Here is a 24,106-nt window from a genome sequence, read left to right as displayed (position 1 = left end):
GTAGGACGTGGGAAGGGTAGCTATTTGGGTACCTACCCGTGTACGTTGGTTATGCCGCCCCCTTATACATGGTGCTGGGCAGGTACAAACATCCCCACAACAAGGGTCGGTAAGGGACGGCAAGGTCAGAAATAATAAAGGTAAATGGGCTCATAACAAAACATCCTGCCTTCGAGGTTATGAGTTTTGACTCTTGGTTTATTTTTAGTGAATTCGGGTAGTTATCGGTGTTTAGACTTCTCCTTAGAAAGAACAGTATTCTCCACATTGTAAACCTATTTTACTTTCAAAACTCGCGGTTGTTTTTTCTTGTGATATCTTGTATTTTTATAATTATCTTGAGTCAAATTTGTTATCAAACTCTTTCATTAATTGTATTTCTTGTGGCTTAAATTTATTTATTTTTATAAATACTCTATATATTGATAAAAGGAGAAACAGTGATGATGAAAGTGACCAAGAAATACATGCGGACAATTTGTCAGATTATTCGTGTGATAGTGGTATTGATAGTCGCGTCTGTGCATCTCAAAGAGTATGGAGTGAAACTTGTTTTATGTGTGTATTTTGCGGCATACCTCTTCAGAGAGATAAATGTTTTGAGTGCTATCACACTTTAAGACATTATTAGTGTTCGTTTTTTACTTCATTATTTGTCAATTGAAAATTTTTGTAATGAATAATATTGACAAAAATTATAAAATTTTTTGTTTTCAACTGTATATTCTATATTCATTTATACAAAAAAAGTGCCTTTATCTTTCATAATAAAAATGAAGAATATAGCCTAAGGTAAGAAAATCAAAGTTTCATAAAAAAATTCAAAGTAGTTTTCAATTTAGTGATTTTACGTAACAACAAAATTTGTGTGCAAACTTCAAAAAATCGCCCACTCCCACCATAATGCATTGGCACTAACGCCTGCATACAATGTGTTAAGCACCTACTATGTGCTTAATATGCCAGGGACATGAAGGAGACCAAGACATTACTGCAAATGAAGCCCTTGTAAAGTGGACCACACTGTCAGTGTATTGGGATCTCAGATTTCAGAGTCTGAGGGGGAAGTTGGAGATGATTTATTTGCATCTCTCCTTTTTCTATTTTCATTTTTATTTAAGTGTATTTTATTATGTTGCTACAGTAGTTCCAATTTTTTTCCCCTTTGCTCCCCTCTGCCCAGTACCCTCCTCCCCTCCAGCAATCCCACTCCCCTTAGTTCATGTCCATGGGTTGTGCATGTAAGTTCTTTGACTTCACTCTTTCCTATATTATTTTTAACACCCCCGTCTATTTTGTACCAACCGATTATGCTTCTTAATCCCTGCACCATATCCCCATTTCTCTCCCTTCCCCCCTCCCAGCTGATAACCCTCCAAATGATCACATACCTATGATTCTGTTCCTTGTCTGGTTTGTTTAGTTGGATTTTGTTTTTATTTTTTAGATTCAGTTGTTGATAGTTGTGAGTTTGTTGTCATTTTAGTGTTCATAGTTTTGCAGTTTTGCTCTTCTTTTTCTTAAGTAAGTCCCTTTGACATTTCATATAATAATGGCTTGGTGATGATGAACTCCTTTAGCTTCACCTTGTCTGGGAAGCACCCCACCTGCCCTTCCATTCCAAATGATAGCTTTGCTGGATAGAGTAGTCCTGGTTGCAGGTTGCCTTTCATCACATTGGATACTGCTTGCCAGTCCCTTCCTGCCTGCAAAGTGTCCTCTGAGAAATCAGCTGATAGTCCTATAGGCACCCCCTTGTAGTCAGCTTTCTGCCTCTCTCTTGCTGCCCCCAGGACTCTCTTTATCTTTCACCTTTGGATCTCAATCATGATGCATCCTGGTGTGGTCCCCTCTGGGTTCAGCTCACCCAGGACCCTCCATGCTTCCCAGACCTGTATGTCCACCCCCTTCACAAAATTTGGGAAGTCTTCCTCATTTTTATTCAATTCTTGCTTCCTCATTCTACACTGGTTGACTGTTTTTTACTCCCTTATGTTCCAAATCATTGATTTGAACCCTGGTCTCCTTCCCTTCACAATTGGTTTTGTGTGGATTTTCCTTTGTTTTACTTAGCATAGCCTTCACTTCTCTTAGGCGTCTGCTGTACTCAAGCATATCTGTGAAGCCTGTGAGCATCTTTATCAGCAGTGTTTTGAATTCTGCGTCTGTTAGGTTGTCTAGCTCCTCATCTGTTAGGTTGGCTATCTCCTCGTCACTTAGTTCTCCTACTGGAAACTTGATCCTTTCCTGCTTTTGGGCCATACTTCTCTGCCTCCTCATTCTGACAGGCTCCTGTGTGTGTGTTTGCCTCTGCGTCCCAGGGAGAGCTGTCACTCCTGTTACGTTGTAAGGGGCAGAGCCTTAGGGATTTGTCTGTACAGGGTGACCTGTTTCAGCACGTTGTGGCGCTGTGTTTGGGGAGGGATCAGAGAGGGAACAGTGTCACCTGCCCAGCACTCACCCCTTTTTCAGGCACCTCTCCCACTTCCGCACCAGACTGGCGCCCCTCTAGCTGCTGCCCTGGCCGTCGTTCCCAGAGTGCGTGGGTCTGTGGACATTCTAGGGCCGTGGGGGCCCTTTAAACAAGCGGACTCCGCTGAGACCGGCAGTTTCTGCCTCCGCCCCAACCCCCACTGGTCTGCACAGTCAGAAGCAATGAGGCTTGATTTTCCCCGGTGCCGAGACTGTGAGCTGCTAGGTCTGGTGAGGAGCTGGGAGTACTCCCCAGGTGTCTCTCCTGACTTTAAAAACGTGTGACCGCGCTTTCTGCTGGCTTGCCGCTGCCGCTGCTGCCGCCACCACACCGCGTCCTCTGTGTCCCGGCTCCGCCCTTCTTACTGGTTTGGATGAGTATTTCTTCTTTGTATCTTTGTTGGACTTCCATGCAGTTGATTTTCTAGAACTTCTGGTTGTTTCTAGTTTTGAGGTAGCTGTGTTCCTTTTTAGTTGCGGAGGGATATGTAGCGTGTCTGTCTACGCCTCCATCTTGGCCGGAAGTTGCGTCTCTTCTTCTTTGAACAGTTGAAAAACTGGTACCCAAAGAGATGAAATGATATGCTTTAGACCACACGGCTAGTTAAGGACAGGGAGGAAATGCCAATGAAATTCAGTAGAAGGTCACCCTCTAATTTGTGTAACTTTTTATTTTGAAATAATTTTAGACTTACCAAGGAGTTGCAGGAATAGTACCGAGTTCCTTCACCGAGCTCCCCCAGCTGTTCACGTCTGACACAGCCATGGAGGTATCCAGATACACCAGCGTCAGCACAGCACAGTATTGTTAGCTGACCTGCAGCCCTCAGATTCCACCAATCTTTCCATTCGGGTCCCTTTTCTGTTCCAGAATCCACTCCAGGATACTCTGTTGCATCTCTTTAAAAAATTGTACTGAATTTATTGGGGTGACACTGGCTAATAAAATTTTAGGTTTCCAGCGTACAATTACATAATACATCATCTGTATATTCTATTATGTGCTCCCAAGTTGCATTCTGTCATTTTAATTTTTTAAAAAGATTTTGTTTATTTTTCAGGGAGAGGGGAAGGGAGGGAGAAAGTGAGAAACATCGGTGTATAGTTGCCTCTCACAAGCCCCCAACCAGGGACCTGGTCGCAACCCAGACATGTGCCCTGACCAGGAACTGAACCAGTGACCTTTCAGTTCATAGGCCAGTGCTAAATCCACTGAGCCACACTAGCCAGGGTTTGACTCTGTAATTTTTAACTTTGGGCTTTCCCTATAGTTGAGGTTCTTTACAATAGTAATAAATTAGTGACATTCAGTTGTACAGAAAGTGGATCCCAGCCCTCTTTTTGTGCGTGTTCACAGCCAGATGTTTGCTCTGGCATGCTCCATGAAATCCCACTGGCAGCTTTTTGGGTGGCTACCATGCTGGTTCCAATGACAGCAGGGCAGGGGTGACAAAAAGATGAGACTCTTGATTGTGTGGAGGTACCATCAAGAGAAATAAACAGGACGTGGGGTGGAGGGAAGCTGGTGCTCCAAGAAGACTCCATTCTAGGGCCAGGTGGAAAAAGGGGAATGTGATGTCCTTAACAGAGACAGAGAAATCAGGGTCAAGAGGGAATCTGGTGGGAAAGAATGCATTCACTTTTATTCATGTTGCTTCTGCGATACCAACAGAACATCCAAGTAAATACACACAGGAGGGATTACAATGGCATCGGTGGCTGGGAGAGGCCAGGCCATTGTGCCCAGAGGGGCGCCCAGCGAAACCCAGTGGGCAAACGGAGCCTGCACGGAGAACAGGTGAGGGCAGAGGCGGGGCAAAAGCTCCCTCGTGCCCAGGGGTTGAAAGGAGCGTGTGAGCAGCGCTGAGAGCTGGGCTGGATTGTCACTGGGGCTGCTGCAGCAAGGCCCACAGGCCAGGCGGCTTATTTCCACCCAGCCTGGAGGCTGGAGGTGCGACATCCGAGTGTCATGGGGTTGCTTTCTTCAGCGGCCTCCCTCCTGGCCTTGTAGGTGGCCATCGTTCCCCGTGTCTGCACATGGTCTCCCCTCCGAGTCCCGACTCTTATGAGGGCTGCAGTCACACTGGACGAGGGCCTGCCCATCGGGCCTCACTTAACCTGTCACCCCTTTACAGGCCCAACCTCCCAAGAGAGTCACATTCTGAGGTATTGGGCATCTCAACATCAGAATATTTGGGGGGAGACATAATTCAGCCCGTAACATAGGAATAGAAACAGAAAATGGATTTTGAAAGAACTCAAGGGAAGCATTTCAGAAAGGCCAGGGGCTGGTTACTGGCCTGTTTGCCCCAGGGCCACCTCCACACTGCCCTCCCTCTAGCCACACAGAAGGAAGGGAGCTCTTTGAGGCTTCTCTGCTGTTCGACTTCAACAAAGTTCAGCCGAGGGCAATGGAGAAACCCAGGGAATCTCCCCCTTTCTCTGTAGGTCTAGCTGGGGCTCCGTCTCCCACAGGACAGATCTGTGAGGGTCCAGCTTCTACCAGGTGACACTGGCTTCCCGGGGTACGGGTCCTTGGGGGCGGGTAGCAGCTTTCCGTTATTACTGTTCCTGAGGCTGCCTCACGGTCCCCTGGTTAATGTGTTTGCACCTTCATTGTGTCTGCAGCCACATTGTAATATTAACAACCCCCCTCCCCGTTTGAGTATTTAGAGTGGTTTCTTCCTCCTCCTTTTTTTCCCTAAGAGAATTTTTATAAGAGCTTATGGGCAGTTTTGGGCGCCCTGTCATCCTCTTGCCTTCCGCTAGCTCGCCGTAGAGGAGGTCTTTGGGGATACGGCCTGCATCCATTCTTTTGACATGGCCGAGCCACCTGAGGCGTCTCTCGCTAAGAACTGCATGCAAACTGCTCATATTGGCTCGCTTCAGCACCTCGGTGTTGGGGACCTTATCCTGCCAGGCGACATGCAGGACGCGTCGCAGGCACCTCATGTGGAAGCTGTTGAGTTTCCTTTCGTGCCTTGCGTAGGTGGTCCACGTCTCGCTGCCATAGAGGAGAGTGCTGAGTACGCAGGCTTGGTAGATGCACAGTCTGGTTTTCTCAGTGAGGCTGGAATTGTTCCACGCTCGCCGGTTCAGTCTGGCCATAACTGTGGCTGCCCTGGCGATTCTCCGGTTGACCTCCAGGTCGACTGACAGAGAGCTCGAGATGGTGGACCCGAGGTAAGTGAAGTCGTTGACAACCTCCAGGGTGTATCCGTCGATGGTGATGCATGGGGGAGTCCCCGTGCCTTGAGCCATAACGTTCGTCTTCGTCAGGCTGATGGCTAGTCCGAACTCCTTGCATGCGTGGGAAAGGCAAGTGACTAGCTGCTGGAGTCCCTCTTCGGAGTGTGATGTCAAAGCTGCGTCGTCGGCGAAGAGCATCTCACGGATGAGCACCTCTTTGACTTTGGTCTTGGCTGGTAGACGGGCCAGGTTGTAGAGCTTGCCATCGGATCTGGTGTGAATGAAGACACCCTCGCTGCAGTCCTTAAAGGCGTATTGGAGGAGCATGGAGAAGAAGATTCCGAACAGCGTAGGCGCGAGGACGCAGCCCTGCTTTACTCCGCTGCTGACTGGGAAGGCCTCAGAGGTTGCGCCGTTGTAGGACACCGTGCTGTGCATGTTGTCGTGAAAGGACATGACCACAGCAAGCAGATGTGGTGGACAGCCAATCTTCCGTAGCAAGCTGAAGAGACCGCTTCGACTGACCAGATCAAACGCCTTCGTGAGGTCGATAAAGGCGAGGTAGAGTGGTTTATGCTGCTCGTGACACTTCTCCTGCAGCTGGCGTAGGGAGAAGATCATGTCCACTGTTGATCGGCCAGCTCTGAAGCCACACTGGGACTCTGGGTAGACGCGGGAAGCAAGGGTCTGCAGGCGGGCAAGAGCGACCCGGGCGAATACTTTGCCGACGACGCTGAGGAGAGAGATGCCCCGGTAGTTGTTGCAGTCGCTGCGGTCTCCTTTGTTCTTGTACATGGTGATAATGTTGGCGTCTCTCATATCCTGGGGGATGTAACCCTCCTTCCAGCAGCGACAGAGCAGATGGTGGAGCGGCTGTAGCAGGACTGGTTTCCCGCTCTTTAGGATTTCTGGAGGGATTCCGTCGCTTCCTGGTGCTTTCCCGCAAGCGAGGCGGTCGATGGCTTTGCTGAGCTCTGCCGCAGTAGGTGGGGTGTCTAGCTCCTCCATGACTGGTAGGTCTGGGATGGCGTTAAGAGCAGTGTCTGTTACGGTGTTCTTCGTTGCGTACAGCTCGAGGTAGTGCTCGGTCCACCGCCGCATTTGCTGTTCCTGGTCAGTGATGACCTCACCTGTCTTGGACTTAAGGGGGGCGATCTTGGAGGGGATTGGGCCTGTTGCCTTCTTGATACCCTCATACATTCCTCGTGCGTTGCCTATATCGGCGGCTTCCTGAATGCTTCTGCACAGGTTTAGCCAATAGGTGTTGGCACAGTGGCGGGCGGTCTTCTGGACTTTGTTCCTGGCAGCCCGTAGAGCTTGAAGTGTACTGGGAGTGGGCGTGGCCTTGTAAGCCAGTAGGGCCTTCCTCTTAGCCTCGATCACGGGTTCCATTTCTTCCCAGTGAGCCTCGTACCAGTCAGCGTTCTTCCGCTCTTTCCTCCCGTAAGCAATAATGGCGGAGTTGTATATGGCGTCGCGGAGACGTGGCCAATTGGATTCGATAATGTCATCTGCCGCCACTCCCTCGCCGAGTGCATCTTCCATCTTGTTGATGAATTGCTGAGTCTTAACTGGGTTGCTGGCACAACTGGTGTTGATGCGTGGGCGACCCTTCATCTTGGAGTGGTGCAACCTCTTCGGCGTTATGCGCACCTTGCTTACCACGAGGGCATGGTCCGTGTCGCAGTCTGCATTGTGGTAGCTGCGGGTGAGGAGGGTGCTGCCAATATCCGTTCTTCTGGTGATGACGAGGTCAAGCTGGTGCCAATGGCGGGAGCGGGGGTGCCTCCATGACACCTGGTGGATCTCTTTGCACTTGAAGAATGTGTTTGTCACGCACAGGCCGTGGTGACACAAAAGCTCAAGCAGTCGCTGACCATTCTCATTGATCTTTCCTCTCCCAAAGTTTCCAAGGCAGGTGGGCCAGGCCATGTGGTCGGCTCCTACTCTTGCGTTGAAGTCTCCAAGGAGATAGAGAGCGTTACTTCTGGGGATCTTGGATAACGCTTCGTCCAGTGCATGGTAGAACTGTTCTTTCTCTTCGATGGTGGCGCAGAGGGTTGGGGCGTACGCGCTAAGAATGCTGACTGGGCCGGAAGTTGTTGACAATCGGAGGGTAAGTAATCTCTCTGTGCCTCCTGTGGGTGGCTCTATGGAGTTAATAAGCGTGTTCTTCACAGCGAACCCAACACCGTGCTGTCTTGGTTGGTCCGGAGACTTCCCTTGCCAGTAGAAGGTGTAGTTGGTTTCTCTGATAGTTCCGTTGTCGGCCAACCGGGTCTCCTGTAGAGCCGCAATGTCGATGTTTAGTCGTGCCAGTTCCCTATCGATGACAGCGGTTTTCCTGGCACCATTGATGCACGGAAGGTCTGCAGTAAGTCCGGGGCACATGGTCCTGATGTTCCAGCTAGCGAGACGAAGAGCTGGAGGCTTCTTTCTTGTTGTTTGCTTGGAATTAACTGGTGCGGGTGTTTTGTGGCCCACTTTTCGAGAGGCGCCTCTCTGATCCCCATGCACCCAGTGGGGCTGGCGAGCCATGGCGAGACGGCACCTAATTGGCTGGGGCTGTCCAGCTTGAGGCGGGCGGTAGCTGTCCAGTGAGGTGCAATGATCTCTCCCACCGTCAGAGGAGACCCCTGACGCTCGTTTCCTTCGCCAATCGGATGAGCTTATAACCGGTATCTGTCTCCTCCCGTGTTGAGTCGACATCTTGCGATGACGCTGGAGTGTCCTCTCCAGTGAAACTGAAGCTACAGAGCCTGGGCAGGGTGATATGGAGGGTCTACTGTTGCCCATGCAGCAGACCCCCCCTCTCTTCGCAGCTGAAGGGTCCAAGGGAAAGACGGAGTCAATACAGCTTGGCTTCAGGTGCGCCGCAGGAGTTGCCGGTGTTGACTACAATGTCAAACCGCCTTAGGGACTCCAGCTCCGGATTTTCTGTCGGGGTTTACTCCCTTAGCCTTTCCCCTGAAGAGGTATGCCGCAAGGCAGCGGAGGTTTTTTGGAGTCAGAGTTTTCCTTCTCTGATTTTAGAGATGTCCTTCCTCTTTCCTCCTTTACAGGAGTAGCAGTGCAGATAGACTCTCAGGAAGCTACGCCATCGTCTCTCGAGACGGACGGCTGCCGACGACGACGACGACGACGACGATGGGCACCAAACTGATGACAGGCTGGGAAGCAAGATCTCAAATGCTCTCCACTTAGATTGGTTTCTGTTTCCTTGACTGGTACAGACACTAGGAAATGGCGGGAACAGTAAATGCTGCAGAAAGATGGAAGGGATGGAAACCGGAAATGGTTATATTTTTGAGCAATGAGACCAGAAGCCACAATCCTAGGGGTTTAGACGGGAATCTTTGTCAACCTGATGGATTTATATTGATTCCCATGAAGGTTTTACTTTCTATATGTTCCTCTATTTTGATTAACAAAATTAAATTCCATCAATAAGACTATTTCAAAACAGTATAGTATTAACATGAGCACTAAAGCTACTGGACAGAGATCAAAATGTTCTGTACAGTTTCTCTGGTTCTTAGTGTCCCAGTAGGGATGTGTAGTAACACCTATGTGTCATGCTGCCTGGCTTTTCAAATATTCACGTGATGGAGGGTTTGGTTCATTATTTCATGTTGCTTTCAACTTGAGGGTACTGTATTCTAAAAGCTGATAGTTTTAAGTTCTTAGAAGATGGGAGAATGTAGCAAGCTGTCCCCAGCTCCCTCTAGAAGAGGTGGGAGGAAGGTCCAGCTTGCCAGTCTATTGTGAAGTGAGTCCACAACATTCTGTGTAAGTTTCTTTTCACCAGAGTCCCTCGACTGTCACTGAAGACATAGTGAAAAGATTCGTGTATGTGTGCTGTTTAGCCAAACTAACCGGTTCTGCCTATTATTCACTTTCTGATAATATTAGAATGTACACATTTTACACAGTTAGTACATACATTGTAACTAGACTCAATCCTATCTTAAAACTTAGATCGTCTTTTAAAATATATGTAATATTTTCTTATCAATTTAATGCTGCATATTATCACAGTAGTCCCTCTATATCGCGGTTCACTTATCGCAGCCTCACTGTATCACGGAATTTTAAAAAATATTATATTTAATTATTTATCGCGTATTTTTCGCTATATCATGGGATTTTGCGGTACTGTATATGTATGTTGTTAGAGTTACGTAGGTTTAAGAGTGTAGAATAAATGTAAGGTGCCTACTTCGCGGGGGTGTGGGGTGGTCTGGAACATAATACCCGCAATAAGTGGGGGATCACTATATACTGCTTTTGAAGAAAAGGAGGCTCCATGGGAGAAATCTCATCCATCCGTGTCAGGAATTATTATGCTTCTCTTAGGGGACAAGAACACTGAATCATAATTGATATTTCCCTTTTTCTACTGGTTTTAGGACACAGTCAAATTGACGATTTTCACATAAAAGAACACTAGGCAGCTTTTTAAATCCTGATCTGTCTTCAACTTGTTTCCTGCCCTTACTTTAAAATATACAGAGCCCAGAAAAAATATTGGGTTGGCCAAAAAGTCTGTATGGTTTTTTTCCGTAAAATAAAGACACATTTTTCATTTTCACCAATAACTTTGTTGACTTGGATATTTTGAGTGTGTTGGCTCTCTCCCGCATGGTGAAACGTTGATTGTTCTCAATGTTTGGATTTGATCGCTATCAAATTCACCTGGTCTACTTGACTGTGGAGCATTGTCCACCCAGAAATCTCCAGCACAAAACTCCAAACCACTTTTGACGCGTTTGATCAGCACCTTCTCCATATACTACACAAATCTTTTTTGCATTTTTGCTTTCCTTGAAATAATAATAAAGAATATGTGGAAAATGTTGCCTATCTTCTTCCATCTTCAATATTAAAATGGCTACACAAAAACTCACCTTTATAAGTATTTTTAAAAATGCAAGCTGATAGGACAGCTGTCACAATACAATCTAACAAAATTATTTTGAATGAAGTTAAAGACAACTAAGCGCTACTAGAGCCATCTTAAGGAAAAAAATATCAAACAATCTTTTTGGCCAATCCAATTTATTATTGCATTGTATGAATTTATATAAATTATCTTAAAATCCCTTTGCACGAAGGCCTCACCTTCTTTCCCGACCTGGACGGGGTGGGGGCAGTGAGCACACTTCGGTTCCCTGTATGGTGCTGGTTAATCCCTGTTAGAAGCATGCACAGCCCCGGCCTCGATCAGCCTCCTGCCCGTCCAGGAGGGGAGGCCGGACTCCGGCTTCCACAGGCCCGCTAGCCGCGGGGCCTACCCCCTGATGCTAGGCCTATTATTAATCGTCCCCACCAAGGCCTTCCATTTCCCCATCACAACATACCTGGCCCTACCGGCAGGACCGCTTCCGCCGCGGCCTCTCCCCGAGGCTCCGCCCCTTCCGGTTGGTGGGAGGGGAGGGGCGGGGCCAAGAGGAGGGGCGGGGAAAGGGGGAGAGAGGAGGGGCAGGCCCAGAGGGCGAGCGCCAGCGTTCCGGGCCCGCGCCCCGCGGCGGCCAGGGGGCCATGCTCATCACGCTCTGCTACCTGTACCTGTGGGTACGCTGGGGGCGCCGGCCGGCCGCGCTCGTGCGCACCACGGTGCGGCGGCTGCTCGCCTCGCGCTGCTCCTTCACGTTCTGCGGCGTGGCCGCGCAGCCCCGGGACGCCCGCGTGTGCCTGAGCCGCGGCGGCCGCGTCTTCTGTGTCAGTGAGAGCCAGGTGGGCGGGGCGTGGTGGGGGCGGGGCCCGCAGGGGGCGGGGCGGCAGGGCGGTGGTCGTGGTCTCGGGGCTCCGGACCCAGCGAGCCAAGCCGGAAGGGCTCTGGGGGCGTCTTATGCGCCCGCGCGAAGACGCGGCGCTGGGGTCCCCTTGCACGGGATACCCGCGGGAGCCGGGATAAGGGGACCGGAGATCCGAAACTGAAAGGCGATGCGGTGGCCCCCCCCGCACGGTGCGCGGGGTCAAGTGTATGGGCGCGGGGCTTTTGGCGCTCCAAAATAGGCTTGTGCCTCTGTGGCCATGCCGTGGCCTTTGGCTCTGAACCCCGAAAGCACTGCCCACTTAGCTAGCGACATTCTCTCCTCCGCTGTGGGCTGGGGTTTGGTGGAACCTGAGTTCAGAGAAAGAGCAGATCCCCAGCTTTCTGGTAGACATCTCCGAGGGGACACAGATTGCCTGTCTTCCTGATCCTCTGTCATTTGCATCATTTACCATCCAGGGCACCCCACCGATTGTCTTTGCATCTGTTTCATTTCCGTTTCACAGTCTTTGCTTTTTGGCCCAATACTTTGCCTGGCGACTACCAGTTCAGCCGGCGCTGTGGTTTAATCTCTGCAAAACCTCTGCTCTCTGCAAAAGGAACTAGAATTCTTTCCGTTCAGATATGGGCAGCGGACTTGATTCACAGTGCGGTCCTGCGCAAATTTCCATTGAGGTCACCGGCCATTTATTTTCATTAACATTTCAAAGTGTTTCGCTTTTCATCGCTGTCTTGCCCTCTCCTTCCGGAAAGTTGACTCATTTTTAGTATTAAAATGAGATTGTGTGTGTGTGTATCCTAACACCGAGTGAGAATTAAAATCTTATCTCAGGTTTGTATATTTTTTGGAGGTTATGGTTAGGTATGGGATTATACTGTGCTGTTGGTCTTCTGTAACACAGAATGTAAGTGACTGCGTCTCAGATCCTAGAGAGTATCTGCTACCGCCTAAGTCTGAGGGGGCGACGTTCGTTTATTATCTCCAGTGGACACCTCATTTTCTCAAGGAACCCTGATTGAGAAGTTAATCAAGTGAGGAAAAATGGAGGGGGTTTTTCTGTTACACGGGTTTCTGAACTGGATCATTCACTTTAAAAAATAAAGTTTAAGGATTAGAGTGGAACTTTTGAACATTCAAAAATATTGAGAGGTACATGTCTTTCGTTTTCTTGGAAGACAGTTTGACTTTGGAAGGTCTCCATGACTTTATTGGTCGTCTGCTAAGTTCAGCAGCTAACAAATGCTTTTCAGCCCTTGCCCAGTGCTCCAGCCAGACCTGCCTCAAGCTTTCAAGGGATTCTGTAACTGGCTGTGCCCCCAGCTTTTTATGTAGTGAATTTGACCCCAGAGCTTTGCTCCCGCCCAGACTGGATGGGACTGGCTTTCTTGTGCCCTCTGAGTTTAAATCACAGTTCATCTTTTCAGTTTTCATTTTTTTTCTCCCTAGGGTCTGGGTCTGTTTAGCTTTGACGCTTGACCTGTAATAATCACCCAATATTTCAATGAATGAAGGAGAGTAATTAGTGGTTGCTCAGTTTAAGCCCTGATGTTTAAGGCCTACAACTGGGAAGCTTTGACAATGTATTTGTGGTTAGCTACTGATATCTTCACCTGAGGACATGCTTATTGATTTTTAGAGAGAGGCGAAGGGAGGGGGAGAGAGGGAAGGAAATAGCGATGTGAGAGAGAAACATTGATCAGTTGCCTTTACATGTCTCCGACCAGGGACCAGATTGACAACCCAGGCATGTACTCTGACCTGGAATCGAACCCGTGACCTTTCAGCTTGCAGGACAATGCTCCAACCACCTGAGCCATACCAGCCAGGGCTAGCTACTGTTATTTTAAGGTTTAGGGTATCACGGAGCTGATGATTTGGTTCAGCGGACGCCTTATTGTCAGTCTGCCTGCAGTGAAATAACTTTACAGAACTGAATCTTAGGCCTTTGTTGTCTTTATATTTTACATATTCAAAATTAGATGCATTCAAGTGGAATGTGTATAATTGAAAGTCCCACGAGAATGAATAAGGCTAATCAAAGTAGTTTATACAAATTGGAAAATTTAAGTTTTTTGTTTAATGTGCACATTTTCTATGTTGGAGTAAAGTCGACAGTCTGTTTTTTTGTTTTTAATTTTTATTTTGATAATTATATTTACTCACATAGAGGAAGTTTTTTCTCCAAATTCTCATTCTTTTATTAGTTTAACACATAATAAGTATGTACTGTGTGCCAGGTTACTGGGCCTGGCGGAAACATCTTTTGATCTTTCCAGCAAGGACTGAACTGATTTGCAACACTGGGGAGCCAGACCCAAATACCTTTTTTTTTTTTTGATGGAGATGCTAAGGCTTTCCCCCTGCAGCCTTGGATTTCAGCTTTTTCTGCTCAGAGTGTGTCTTGTTTTTAGTAGGTTAAAGACTTAAAGCTGATTTGCTGTCTTTTTAGAGAGATTTCAGGAAGGAGAGCAGAGGTGGGTGGACTTTCTCAATCTGCTAACCGGTCTTGGAGGAAATGGAATGACAGCTCTTCAGGCTTCTGTTAGTAACAGGCTCTGTCTGCCGGAATGCGCTCTGAGCCTCATTATCGTTATATGTCCCTCCAGGTAGTCACTGGGGAAGCTCCTACGTGCCCTAAACAGTAAGGAATGGTGGGAATAAGCCCAGGTTCAGAATTGATTGCTTGGTAACATATATCTAGAGATGTTAAAGTTGTCGTGAGTCGTAGAGGGGATTTTGCAGCTGTTTGAATAGCCACCATTCAACAAGAGCAAGAAACGCGGGGGGCATGTGGTCTGTGGGAGGGCACCAGGTAACCTTCTTTAGTTCCCACCTGGAATTACAGAGGAGGGATGTCCCGGATGTGGCAGTAAGTGGTAGTTGTTGTTTGACCTGATATTAAATCCTTTTTGTGTGTTTTGTGTGTGTTTTCTTTTTCTCGCCAGACCATTGATGACTTGAACAAATGGGCCCTATTTCTTGTCTCTCCTCTTATACTTGAAGCCGAACACATAGCGTTTGTGACAGAGAGCATTGGGGTGCAAGGTGAGAATTTACAAAGACCATCTTCTTCTTCAGAAACCGTGAGTAACATGTTTTTCACGTGTGTATTGTAAGGGAATGGTGTGTCTTACAACCGAATTTGTGTTTTCATGAGTGCTTGTCCCTGGCCTTTGTGACTCCCTTTCTTTTTGGATATTTTGGGCTAAATTAAATATATTAGTGAAATTATTTTTACCTTTTTTTTTTCTTTTTTAATCTGGCACCTGTGTGGCTTGTATCTGTGGCCCACACTGAGTTATTATGGGGCAGCACTGCTCCAGTCCCCCCAGGTCATTTAGTCCATCCCTGTCCTAAACAAAAACCTTCGAGGCGGAAAGTTGTCCTGAAAGAGCGGGTTATTGAGCCCTATGCTGCTAGAGAAGGACCACGTCCTGGGACATACAGTCTAAACCACCAGCATCCGGGCTAGATGGAGACAAACGTGCCCGCTGTCCCAGAGCAGCGGGGGCTCTTACCTCATGGACTTGGGGAAAAGAGATGTAAGCCGTTTTGAAAGAGTTTACATTGGCTACCAATAAGGAAGGGGGAAAGGAGAAGGGAGCAGTTCTAGGGCAGGTATTTCCTGCTGCTGGATCGCTATGGCAACAGTCTGGAAAGTTAATGCAAAAGCAGGATGTGGTGATGTCTGGTGGTTGGGATTTATATATATATATATATATATGTATGTGTATATATATATATATATATATATATTTTAATCCTCACCTGAGAATATTTTTTATTATTTATTTTAGAGAGAGAGGAAGGGAGAGAGAAAGAGAGAGAGAGAGAGAGAAATATTGATGTGAGAGAGAAACGTTGATTGGTTGCCTCCCATACATGCCCCAACTGGGGATCGAACCTGCAACCTAGGTATATGCTCTGACTGGGAATCGAACCTGTAGCCTTTTGGAGCGTGGGATGGTGCTCCAACCAACTGAGCCAACTGGCCAAGGCTTTTTTTCTTTTTTTCAATAGCTGCCTGGAATTAGATTCAAAGTTTTTAAAAACACTTCTTTATTGAATTTATTGGGGTGGCTTTGGTTAATAAAGTATGTATATTTCAGGTGTGCAGTTCTATAATACATCATCTGTATATTGTATTTTATGTTCACCACCCAAAGTCAAGTCTCCTTTCCTCACAACTTATCCCCACTTTACCCTCTTCTCCCTCTTCCCTCTGGTAGTCCCTATACTATTGTCTATATCTATGAGTTGTTTTTTTTGTGTATGTGTGTGTGCTTAATTCCGTCATCTTTTTCACCCAGTTCCCCAATCCCCCTCCCCTCTGACAGCTATCAGTCTATTCTCTGTATCTATGAGCCTATTTTTATTTTGCTTGTTAGTTTATTTTGTTCATTAGATTCCACATATAAATGACATCATATGGTACTTGTCTTTCTCTGACTGGCTTATTTCACTTAGCATAAAACTCTCCAGGTCCACCCATGCTTTTGCATAAGGGAAGATTTCCTTTTTTACGGCTGAGTAGTATTCCATTGTGAAATGCACCACAGCTTTTTTATCCACTCACTTGGGCTGCTTGCACCCCTGCCACTACCACGGCAGTCAGTGTCATCCACATGCCAGCCCTCAGAATGGAGGAACAGTGAATGTGGGCACTAGCCAGCTTCCTCTTTATAATTGAGATCCAGCCCTGGCTGATGTGGCTCAGTTGGTTGAGCATTGTCTTGCAAAGCAAAATGTCGCTGGTTGGATTCCTGATCAGGGCACTTGCCTAGGTTGCAGGTTTGGTCCTCAGTCAGGGCGTGTATGAGAGGCAATTGATTGGTGTTTCTCACATCGACGTTTCTCCTTCCTCTCCCCTCTCTCTAAAGAAAAAAAGAAATTAAACTGAGATCCAGAAGTTTCAAATGTCATCTGTCCTCTCGTCACTTCAGCTGCAGGGGAAATATGAGAAACATGTCCTGTGGGCTCCGAGAAAACCTGGAGTTGTGTTACTCCGAGGGAGGAAGGCAGATGAGGTATCGGGAGATAACTAGCATCCTGGCCACAGTTGCCCCATTTAATTTACCTCCTAAGGAGGATTTAATTAAGATCTCGCTTCATGGCGGTTGCGTAATTTTTAATTTTGGGGGGGGGTCTAAAGATGCCTGTCCACTAAGGGTTCTATCCAGTTAGCTCACTTTGTCTGTGATCCATAGTTTGAGGTGTCTTGCAGCCAGGAGAGGGAGATGTCTAGAGTGCTTTTCTGACCGCCCTGGCTATTGCACGGAGCTCTGTTTTATAAGTTGGGCTTCAGAACCTAGAAGGGAGTTGACGTCAGAGCTCACTGACTTCTCACAAAGTCTGCAGTCCATTCAGGTTGATTGCTTGATGGGATTTTGTGTTTTGGGGGTCTCTTATGAATCTATGTATGTATTTTTCACCTAACTGAAGTCATTTGAATTTGACAGGATCCTAAGATAGTCAATAGAAAATATCTTACATGAGAGACTTTTGAACCTGATGAGCTCTCACACATTCTTTCACATTTTTAGGCCTTCACAGCTATTTAAGATGCCTTTTGAACTTGGGTTATCTCAGGCGGCTTTTATTTGTGCCTTTTGGTCCTGGGCATCCCTCGTGGACAAGGTGAGGGAGCAGACGCATCACTGCTGGCTGTAATCAGTGCAGCCTCCAGCCCTTGATTCCGGAAGGGATTTCTGCAGCTGCTTACACGAGGAAATCCCTCTGGTAGGGCCGCCCAGGGCTTCCTTGGCTTTGATCTTTGGGAGGCAGCCGTTTGCTTGACTCCCCCTATCCTTTCCTCCGGCTTTGTTTCCATCTCCAAGTGCACATTGGAAGAGCCCTGTTTGCTTTCAGGCCCCGGAAGGCAAACACCCCAGCACCCTGGAGGGGATGGAAGACGGTGGGCTTTGCTTTGATCACAGCACCCAGCGCTGCTTGCAGGAGTTAGCGTGGTCTGTGGCTCCTGGGCCGCGTTCCTCGGAAAAGGACGCTCACTTCAGAGGGGGACCGGCCTGGCTGGCCCCGCAGAGGGGAGAAACTTGATCAGGGATGTGTGTATTGTTCTCTGGCTGCATCCTGCCCCTCCTGACTTTATCTCCTGCTTCTCTGCGCCTGCAGAGGGGTGTGAGAAGTTAATGGTCGGCTCCTCTTACCCTTAAGTGCTGATGCTGGGCGGAGCGCTGCCTGCCCGTGCCCCAGCGGGGTGCTGAGTCACCGTCCGAGCCCCTGAGCCCCTGCAGGCTGGGCTGGTCCGCCCCTGGCGGAGCGTTTCTCCTCTTTGATCGCCAGTGATAGTGCCGAGAACAAAGATGCTTTTAGCTTCTTCCTGCAGGAGGTGGCACTGTGCCTTTTCATGTTTCCCATTCACCCTCATCTGAACGTCAGCTCTTGCCAAGGAGAGAGTTTATCTTCTCATCCTCCTGAGCGGACATCCTTCCTCCATCCGTAGAGCTGGACCTCACCTAAATATTTGTCCGAATTGTCAGCTTCGCCTCGCATTTGATCAAAGGCGGCCTCTGAAATGCAGAGTCTGACCGAATCGTGGGCCAGCCCGAGCCTCCCTCCGGAAGAATCCTGCTCTCTTGGGGTGTGTCTGGGAGGGGGTGGGAGAAGCAGGTGACCCCACTGAGTGAAGGCTGGGGGTGGGGGTGGGGTGCAAAGGAAACTCGGAGGCTTGTCTTTCTCTAAATATACCAGACCAATTAATGGGTTGCAACCTTTTGACCATAAAGACCTGCGTTTATTATTTTTCCCTCTAAGGCAGTGTTTATCAAATTTTTAAATTATTGTTTCTCTTTGGAGAAAAATTAAGTTAAATTGGAATGCTCTGTGAGAGAAAAATGAATTACTAAGGAATAAGATTTTGTGAGATACGGCTGAGCATTGAAGTACCACAACCATTAGGTATCTAGGATTTTTTCCCCACACCGCGTTCCGCCTGCCGGTTTTTGCCCACGTGGGGCTGATAGCGCTCCGAGGACGCCATGTTTCGGAGCCAGAGCGCCCCTAGGGGCCAGGTGCGGAATGCGTTACCCCCTTGGCTCTCCCAATATCCTTCCCAGGTCGGTGCTCTTACCATCGACCCCTTACAGACAGGATCCCAGAGCGCAGTGAAGTTGGCTGGCTTGCTCGGGTCACACAGTTATTAGCCGCAGGAGCCAGGATTCAACTCTGGAGTCCTCTTGACTGCCCAGGCTACCTTGGAACAGCGTGGAAACAGCAAACTGCCTCGACTCTCTTTTTCTTTTTGAAATTGGGATGTCATTTACATACCACAAGTGTCATCCTTTTCAAGTGTACAATTCAGGGTTGTGCAAAATCATCACCACTATCTAACTCCAGAACATTTTCATCAGTCCGAAGAGAACCACTGCCCGTCCCCGCCCCCAGCAACCACTACTCCATCGATTTGAGTGTTTGGGGTATTTCATATAAATAGAATCCTATAACGGGAGCTTTAGTTACTGGCTTCCTTCACTTCCTTCACTTGGCATACTGTATTCAAGATTCTTCTCGTTCCTTTCCTGGCTGAATCCACTGTATGGCTATTCATGTTTTATTTCTCCATTCTTCTTTTGATGGACATTTGGCTTGTTTCCACTCTTTGGCTGTTGTGAGTAATTCGGCTTTGAATAGCTGTGTACAAGTTTTGTGTGAGGACATATGTTTTCAGTGTATACCTCAGGGTGGAATTGCTGGGTCATTTGTAACTTTATGGTAAACCTTTTTTTCCTCAAATTAAAAAAAATTTTAGAGAGAGACGAAGGGAGGGAGAGAGACAAACATTGATCTGTTGTTCCACTTATTTATGCATATTCATTGGTTGCTTCTTGTGTAATATATGCCCTGATCGGGGAATCGAACCTGCAACCTTGGTGCATTGGAGCGACATACTTCAACCAACTGAGCTACTCAGCCAGGGCTCTATGTTTAACTTTTGGAGGAACTGTCAAATTATTTTCTAGAAACTTGTATCATTTTACATTTCTACTAGTTTTTTTGATGATAGCTATCTTAGTAGAGGTGACATATTTCATTGTGGTTTTGATTTGAATTTCCCTAATGTCTAATGATTTTGAATATCTTTTCAAGTGCTTATTGCCACTTGTATTTTTTTTTTTTTGAGAGATGTCTTTCAGACCCTTTGCCTATTTTTAAATTGGATATTTGTCTCTTTATTGTTGAGTTGTAGTTCCCTATATATTTGTGGATACAAGTATCTTATTAGATACATGATTTGCAAGTGTTTTCTCCCACTTTGTGGATTACCTTCTCATTTTCTTGAAAATGTTTTTTGAAGCACAAAATTTTTTTCTGAAATCCAATGTATCTATTTTTTTCTTTTGTTGCTTGTACTTTTGGAGTCCTATCTGAGAAACCATTGCCTGTGCCAAGGTCGTGACAATTTGCACATATGTCTTCTAAGAGTTTTGTAGTTTTAGCTTCATATTGATGATTTGATCCAGTTTGAGTTAACTTTTGTTTCTTGTGTACATGGAATGAGGTAGGGGCCCATTTTCATGCAGAGATTCGGATGTATCAGCATGTTTGTTTTTCTTTCCCCTTTGAGTTGTCTTGGCAACCTTGTCCAAATTAAATTGTCTATAAACGTATGTGTTTATTTCTGTACCTTCAGTTCTATTTCATTGATCTATATGTCTGTCCTTCTGCCCATTGGACCTTGACTTTTGAGCCCAAATTTCTTGGACAGCAAGTACCCTCAGGGCCGAAGTTGTTTGGCTTGTGGGAATTCCCCTTAGCTCTGTAGGTTCAGGATTTACCCCAGTATTTGGCTTGGCAGTTCTTCATGGTCTAGCCAGTCTTTTTAGATGATGTTTTATTTATCTTATCAAGCATTTTTCATTGTTTTTGGCAAGTTATTCTAAAAATCTAGCCTACCAATATAAAAATAGAATTCAATATTATATATCTCCAATTATGAGATTTGGGACAGTTGTATTCCTGGGAAGATTAATTTTGGGAAGTAGAAAAATTATTCATGGTGTCTTAAAAGAAGATCACTGTGTTTACTATTGCTTGTAAACCCAGATTTCTAATAGCTAATCATAGCAGCTTTCATTAACTGAGCACCTTTTCTGTCCCAGGCTTTCTGCTGGGGGGCATTGTACTCTTTAACCTCGTTAACACAGCAAACCTCTAAGATGATGGGCACTAATGTTGTCATTTTTCCCGTCTTACGAGTGAGGAAGCTGAGACCCGAGAGGCTCTGAGACTTGCCTAGGGACGCACAGCGATGAGTAGCTGAGTTGGACCCAGACCGAGGTCCTCGGACTCCAGAGCCAGGCTCTGAACCCCTTCTCCTTGTCCCTGTTCCATGTTCTTCTTGTGTAAAAACTGGGAGCTTCAAGGACCAGGTTCTGTCCGCCGCCGTCTTCCCCGCCCGCCTCGTGGTAGGAGTGTGAGCTGGGCCAGGTAGGAGTTCTGTGGGGAGCGCGACAGTGGTTCCCATCACTCAGGCATCAGTGGGGAAGTGTGTTTAATGCTTCCGATTCCTGGGCTGCGACTCCAGAGGGTCAGGCTCAGGAGCCTGAAGCTTTCCCGGGCTCCAGGGAGTTTCGTTGCAGTTGGTGAGAACAGCTGGTCTACAGGTTACATTATGAACCGTGTGGATGTTGTGGACTTGTTTACTCCCATGTCTTTTACTGAGGGCAAGTTTATGTTTTTCCAGGGTCTGGGGAATGGCCCTTCTTCCTTTAGTTCCTTGAAAAGCAGTTGAGGTGCCAATTACTTTGAAAGGAGAGGGTTACACTCAGTGCTTTGTAAGCCCTGCTGTTGGGTAGAAATGAGTGTTCTAGTTAGAAAGATTTTGATGGTAATGATGTAGCGGGGAGGGGAGCTGAAGGGGGAAAGGAAGTATCTAGTTATTTTAAAGAACAAAAATCTCAACCTCTCTTTTTCTTTCTCCTCCCTGATTCATTTTTTTCTCAGATTGTGAAGTGGTCAGACTGTTGTTTGCCGTTAGCTTGCAGACCTGGGGAACCTTATCAATTAATCGCCAGAGCCACTGTGGACAACTTCAGCAAGCTGGGAGTGGCGTTCATGGAAGATCGACTCCAGATGGCTAATGGACTGATACCCCAAAAGATTGTGTGTAAGTAACTTTAAATGTTTTCATCAGAGCAGTTGTCGTAGATTATTAGCTTAAGGACCGTGGAGCACCCCTCTTTGGTATGACATAAGGGAATGCTTATTTTCCGTTTACTTCAGTCAACAGGTTAGTTTTCCATCATAGTATAAAATTCGTACATCTGTCAGGTTTTTCTGAGGTGCTTAACCCTGAGTATATCATTCATGCTTTTAAAATTCTTAAACAAGGATATGCATAATTGTGTTGTCTTGGAGCTAGCGTGTGAGTTCAGAGCCTATGTAATACTGATTTCTCCCAATCTAACGCAGTAAGACTAGTTTCTAGACTGTAATTTGACTGAACGGCAAGCGTAGCCATTGTTACTTTGAAGTTCTAAATTGTAGCAGTTGTTTTTTTTTTTTACCTGAAATATACATACCACAATATTTTGGGACACATCTTTTTTTAGGAAATGCACAAAATGTTCTCCCTTAGTCTTCAAAGCTGGCCTTTGAGGACCACGAAACTCCTGCAGGTGCGCTGCTAAAGCATGCGCAGCGAGCCAATGCGTGTCACTTACTAGCTCGGAAATTGGCGTAAATCACTTAATTTCCCTGTTTGACGTGTGCATGTGCCTAATACCTTGTTGGACATGGAGCAGCTGCTCCATAAATAGTTTCTGAATCGGTGATTGTAAATTATATTTCAGTCCTGAGACAAGATACGGGAAAGATACTTCTGCGCAGTTGATTCGAGAAGCGTCCCGGGGATGACTTTTTCCTGGGTGTGCTTGGATGGGCTCTAGGTGATTTTGTTTTGTAGTTTCATTATCATGTAGGAGATTGACACCCAAGAAATCAAATGTACAAGAAAGGAGGCAAAATTACCTCTCCGAATCTCACTTTCTTTATTAGACAGTGAGGGAATCTGAGGTTTTCAGGCCCCAGTGGAAAGGTGTTGTGGAGGCTCGGCTTTCACTTGGGGCCCTCAGGGGCTCCTTCCTAGTAGGTGGGAGTGGTGACGGGGTTCCAAGGATGTGGCAGAGTTGAGGTGGGGATGTGGGGCAGCCATGCGGGCGGCTGCCCAGGAGTGGGAGTTGGGGCGCAGAGAGCGCTGTCAGCTTTTGGACTGAGCTGATTGCCTTTTCTGCTCATGCCCTAGCGGTGCACTTGCAGGACTCCACTCTGAAGGAACTGCAGGACCAGGCCACGCACGAGCCAGCCCACAGCCTGCAGCCGCGCCCCGAGTCTGCCCTCGAGGGCAAGCCCAATACGGGCATCATGGAGCACGTTGCCAACGATGACTTGGAGGGTCTCGGTGCAGAACCCCGCCAAGGGCAAGGCGGTGCCTCGGGGAACGAGCCTGCCCAGGAGAGCGACAGAGGAGAGGGCTCCGTTGAGCTCTGTCACCTCCATCTGTCAAGCTGCCACGAGTGTTTGGAGCTGGAGAACAGCACCATTGAGTCTGTGAGGTTTGCATCTGCAGATGACATTCCAGAGCTCCCCTACGACCCCAGCGGCAGTCTGGAGGGTGCTGCCGAGGCCACCTGCCCTGAGAGAGAAGGGAAGAGCATCAACATCACGGGGAAGGCACCCAATATCCTCATCTACGTGGGCTCCGACTCCCAGGAAGCCCTAGACCGGTTCCAGCAGGTCCGGTCCGTCCTGGCTGACTGTGTGGACCCCGACAGTTACATCCTCTACCACCTCCCGAGGGAGAGCGCGCTCAGAGAGCCGTGGTCAGACAACTGTCTGCTGCTGGTCGTTGCCGGCGGGGAGTCTGTTCCCAAAGACTTGTACCAGAGGTTCATGGCCTACCTGTCCCAAGGAGGGAAGGTGTTGGGCTTGTCTTCGTCCTTCTCGTTCGCTGGCTTCCAGGTGATCAGCAAGGACGCGCTGCGGGAGACGGTCCAGAACCTGGTGTTCTCCAAGGCAGACCAGAGCTGCGTGAAGCTCAGTGTCCTGAGCAGTGGCTGTGTTTATGGGGCGGGCTCCGGGGAGCGGCTCAGCCTGGGCAAGCTCCAGGGCCACCTGGAGAATGAGGACAAGGACAGGCTGATCGTGCAAGTGCCTTTTGGAACACGCGGAGGAGAGGCTGTTCTTTGCCAGGTAGGGAGGCGGGTGTCCCTGTCGTGATCTCTGGGCACCCCTGATGGGGAGTATGCCCCTCCGGCTGTGCACTGAAAGGTTCGAGAATCTGCACCGTGGGGCGCTTTTGCGAGTGGCTGGGAGTCTTTGCTGATTAGAGTAGATGGACGAGATCAGGGCTTTCCTGTCGCGTGAATATCTCATCAAACCAAAACGCCCGTGACGGAGGAACGTGGCAGGCGGTGTTAGGGCTCATTTAAGATTGCCAGTTAACCAAAGATTCATCAGAGAACTCTTTCTCGTTTTCTTCTGTACTGGTGATAATCTTTCTAAAATACATTGGTGTGCTTCCTTGCCTCAAAACACACTCTGGTTAATATAATCAGCCCTTTATTAAATGTGACAGGTTAAACGCCTCGGGGTGGTGATTCCCAAGGGGGTTTAGGGATGTGCCCCCCAATTGGTGGAAACATGAGTGT

The 24,106-nt window shown here is 47.6% G+C and overlaps 1 protein-coding gene across 1 annotated transcript in view; it reads left to right on the top strand.

Annotated features, from left to right (window-relative positions):
- The first annotated feature begins 11,156 nt into the window (after positions 1 to 11,156).
- The window catches only part of LOC150020541 (biotin--protein ligase-like), a 37,619-nt gene continuing 24,669 nt past the window's right edge, over positions 11,157 to 24,106 (top strand). The window contains exons 1-4 of the mRNA XM_090271704.1: positions 11,157 to 11,397; positions 14,384 to 14,521; positions 21,402 to 21,564; positions 22,702 to 23,648. Of these exons, the coding sequence (XP_090127830.1) occupies positions 11,203 to 11,397; positions 14,384 to 14,521; positions 21,402 to 21,564; positions 22,702 to 23,648 (1,443 nt within the window). The 5' untranslated portion in view covers positions 11,157 to 11,202. The remainder of the gene's footprint in view (positions 11,398 to 14,383; positions 14,522 to 21,401; positions 21,565 to 22,701; positions 23,649 to 24,106) is intronic.

The sequence above is a fragment of the Furipterus horrens genome, unplaced genomic scaffold, assembly GCF_987537825.1.
Source record: "Furipterus horrens unplaced genomic scaffold, mFurHor1.1.pri manual_scaffold_1, whole genome shotgun sequence".
Taxonomy (NCBI): domain Eukaryota; kingdom Metazoa; phylum Chordata; class Mammalia; order Chiroptera; family Furipteridae; genus Furipterus; species Furipterus horrens.
This window is presented reverse-complemented; position numbering and strand designations above follow the sequence as displayed.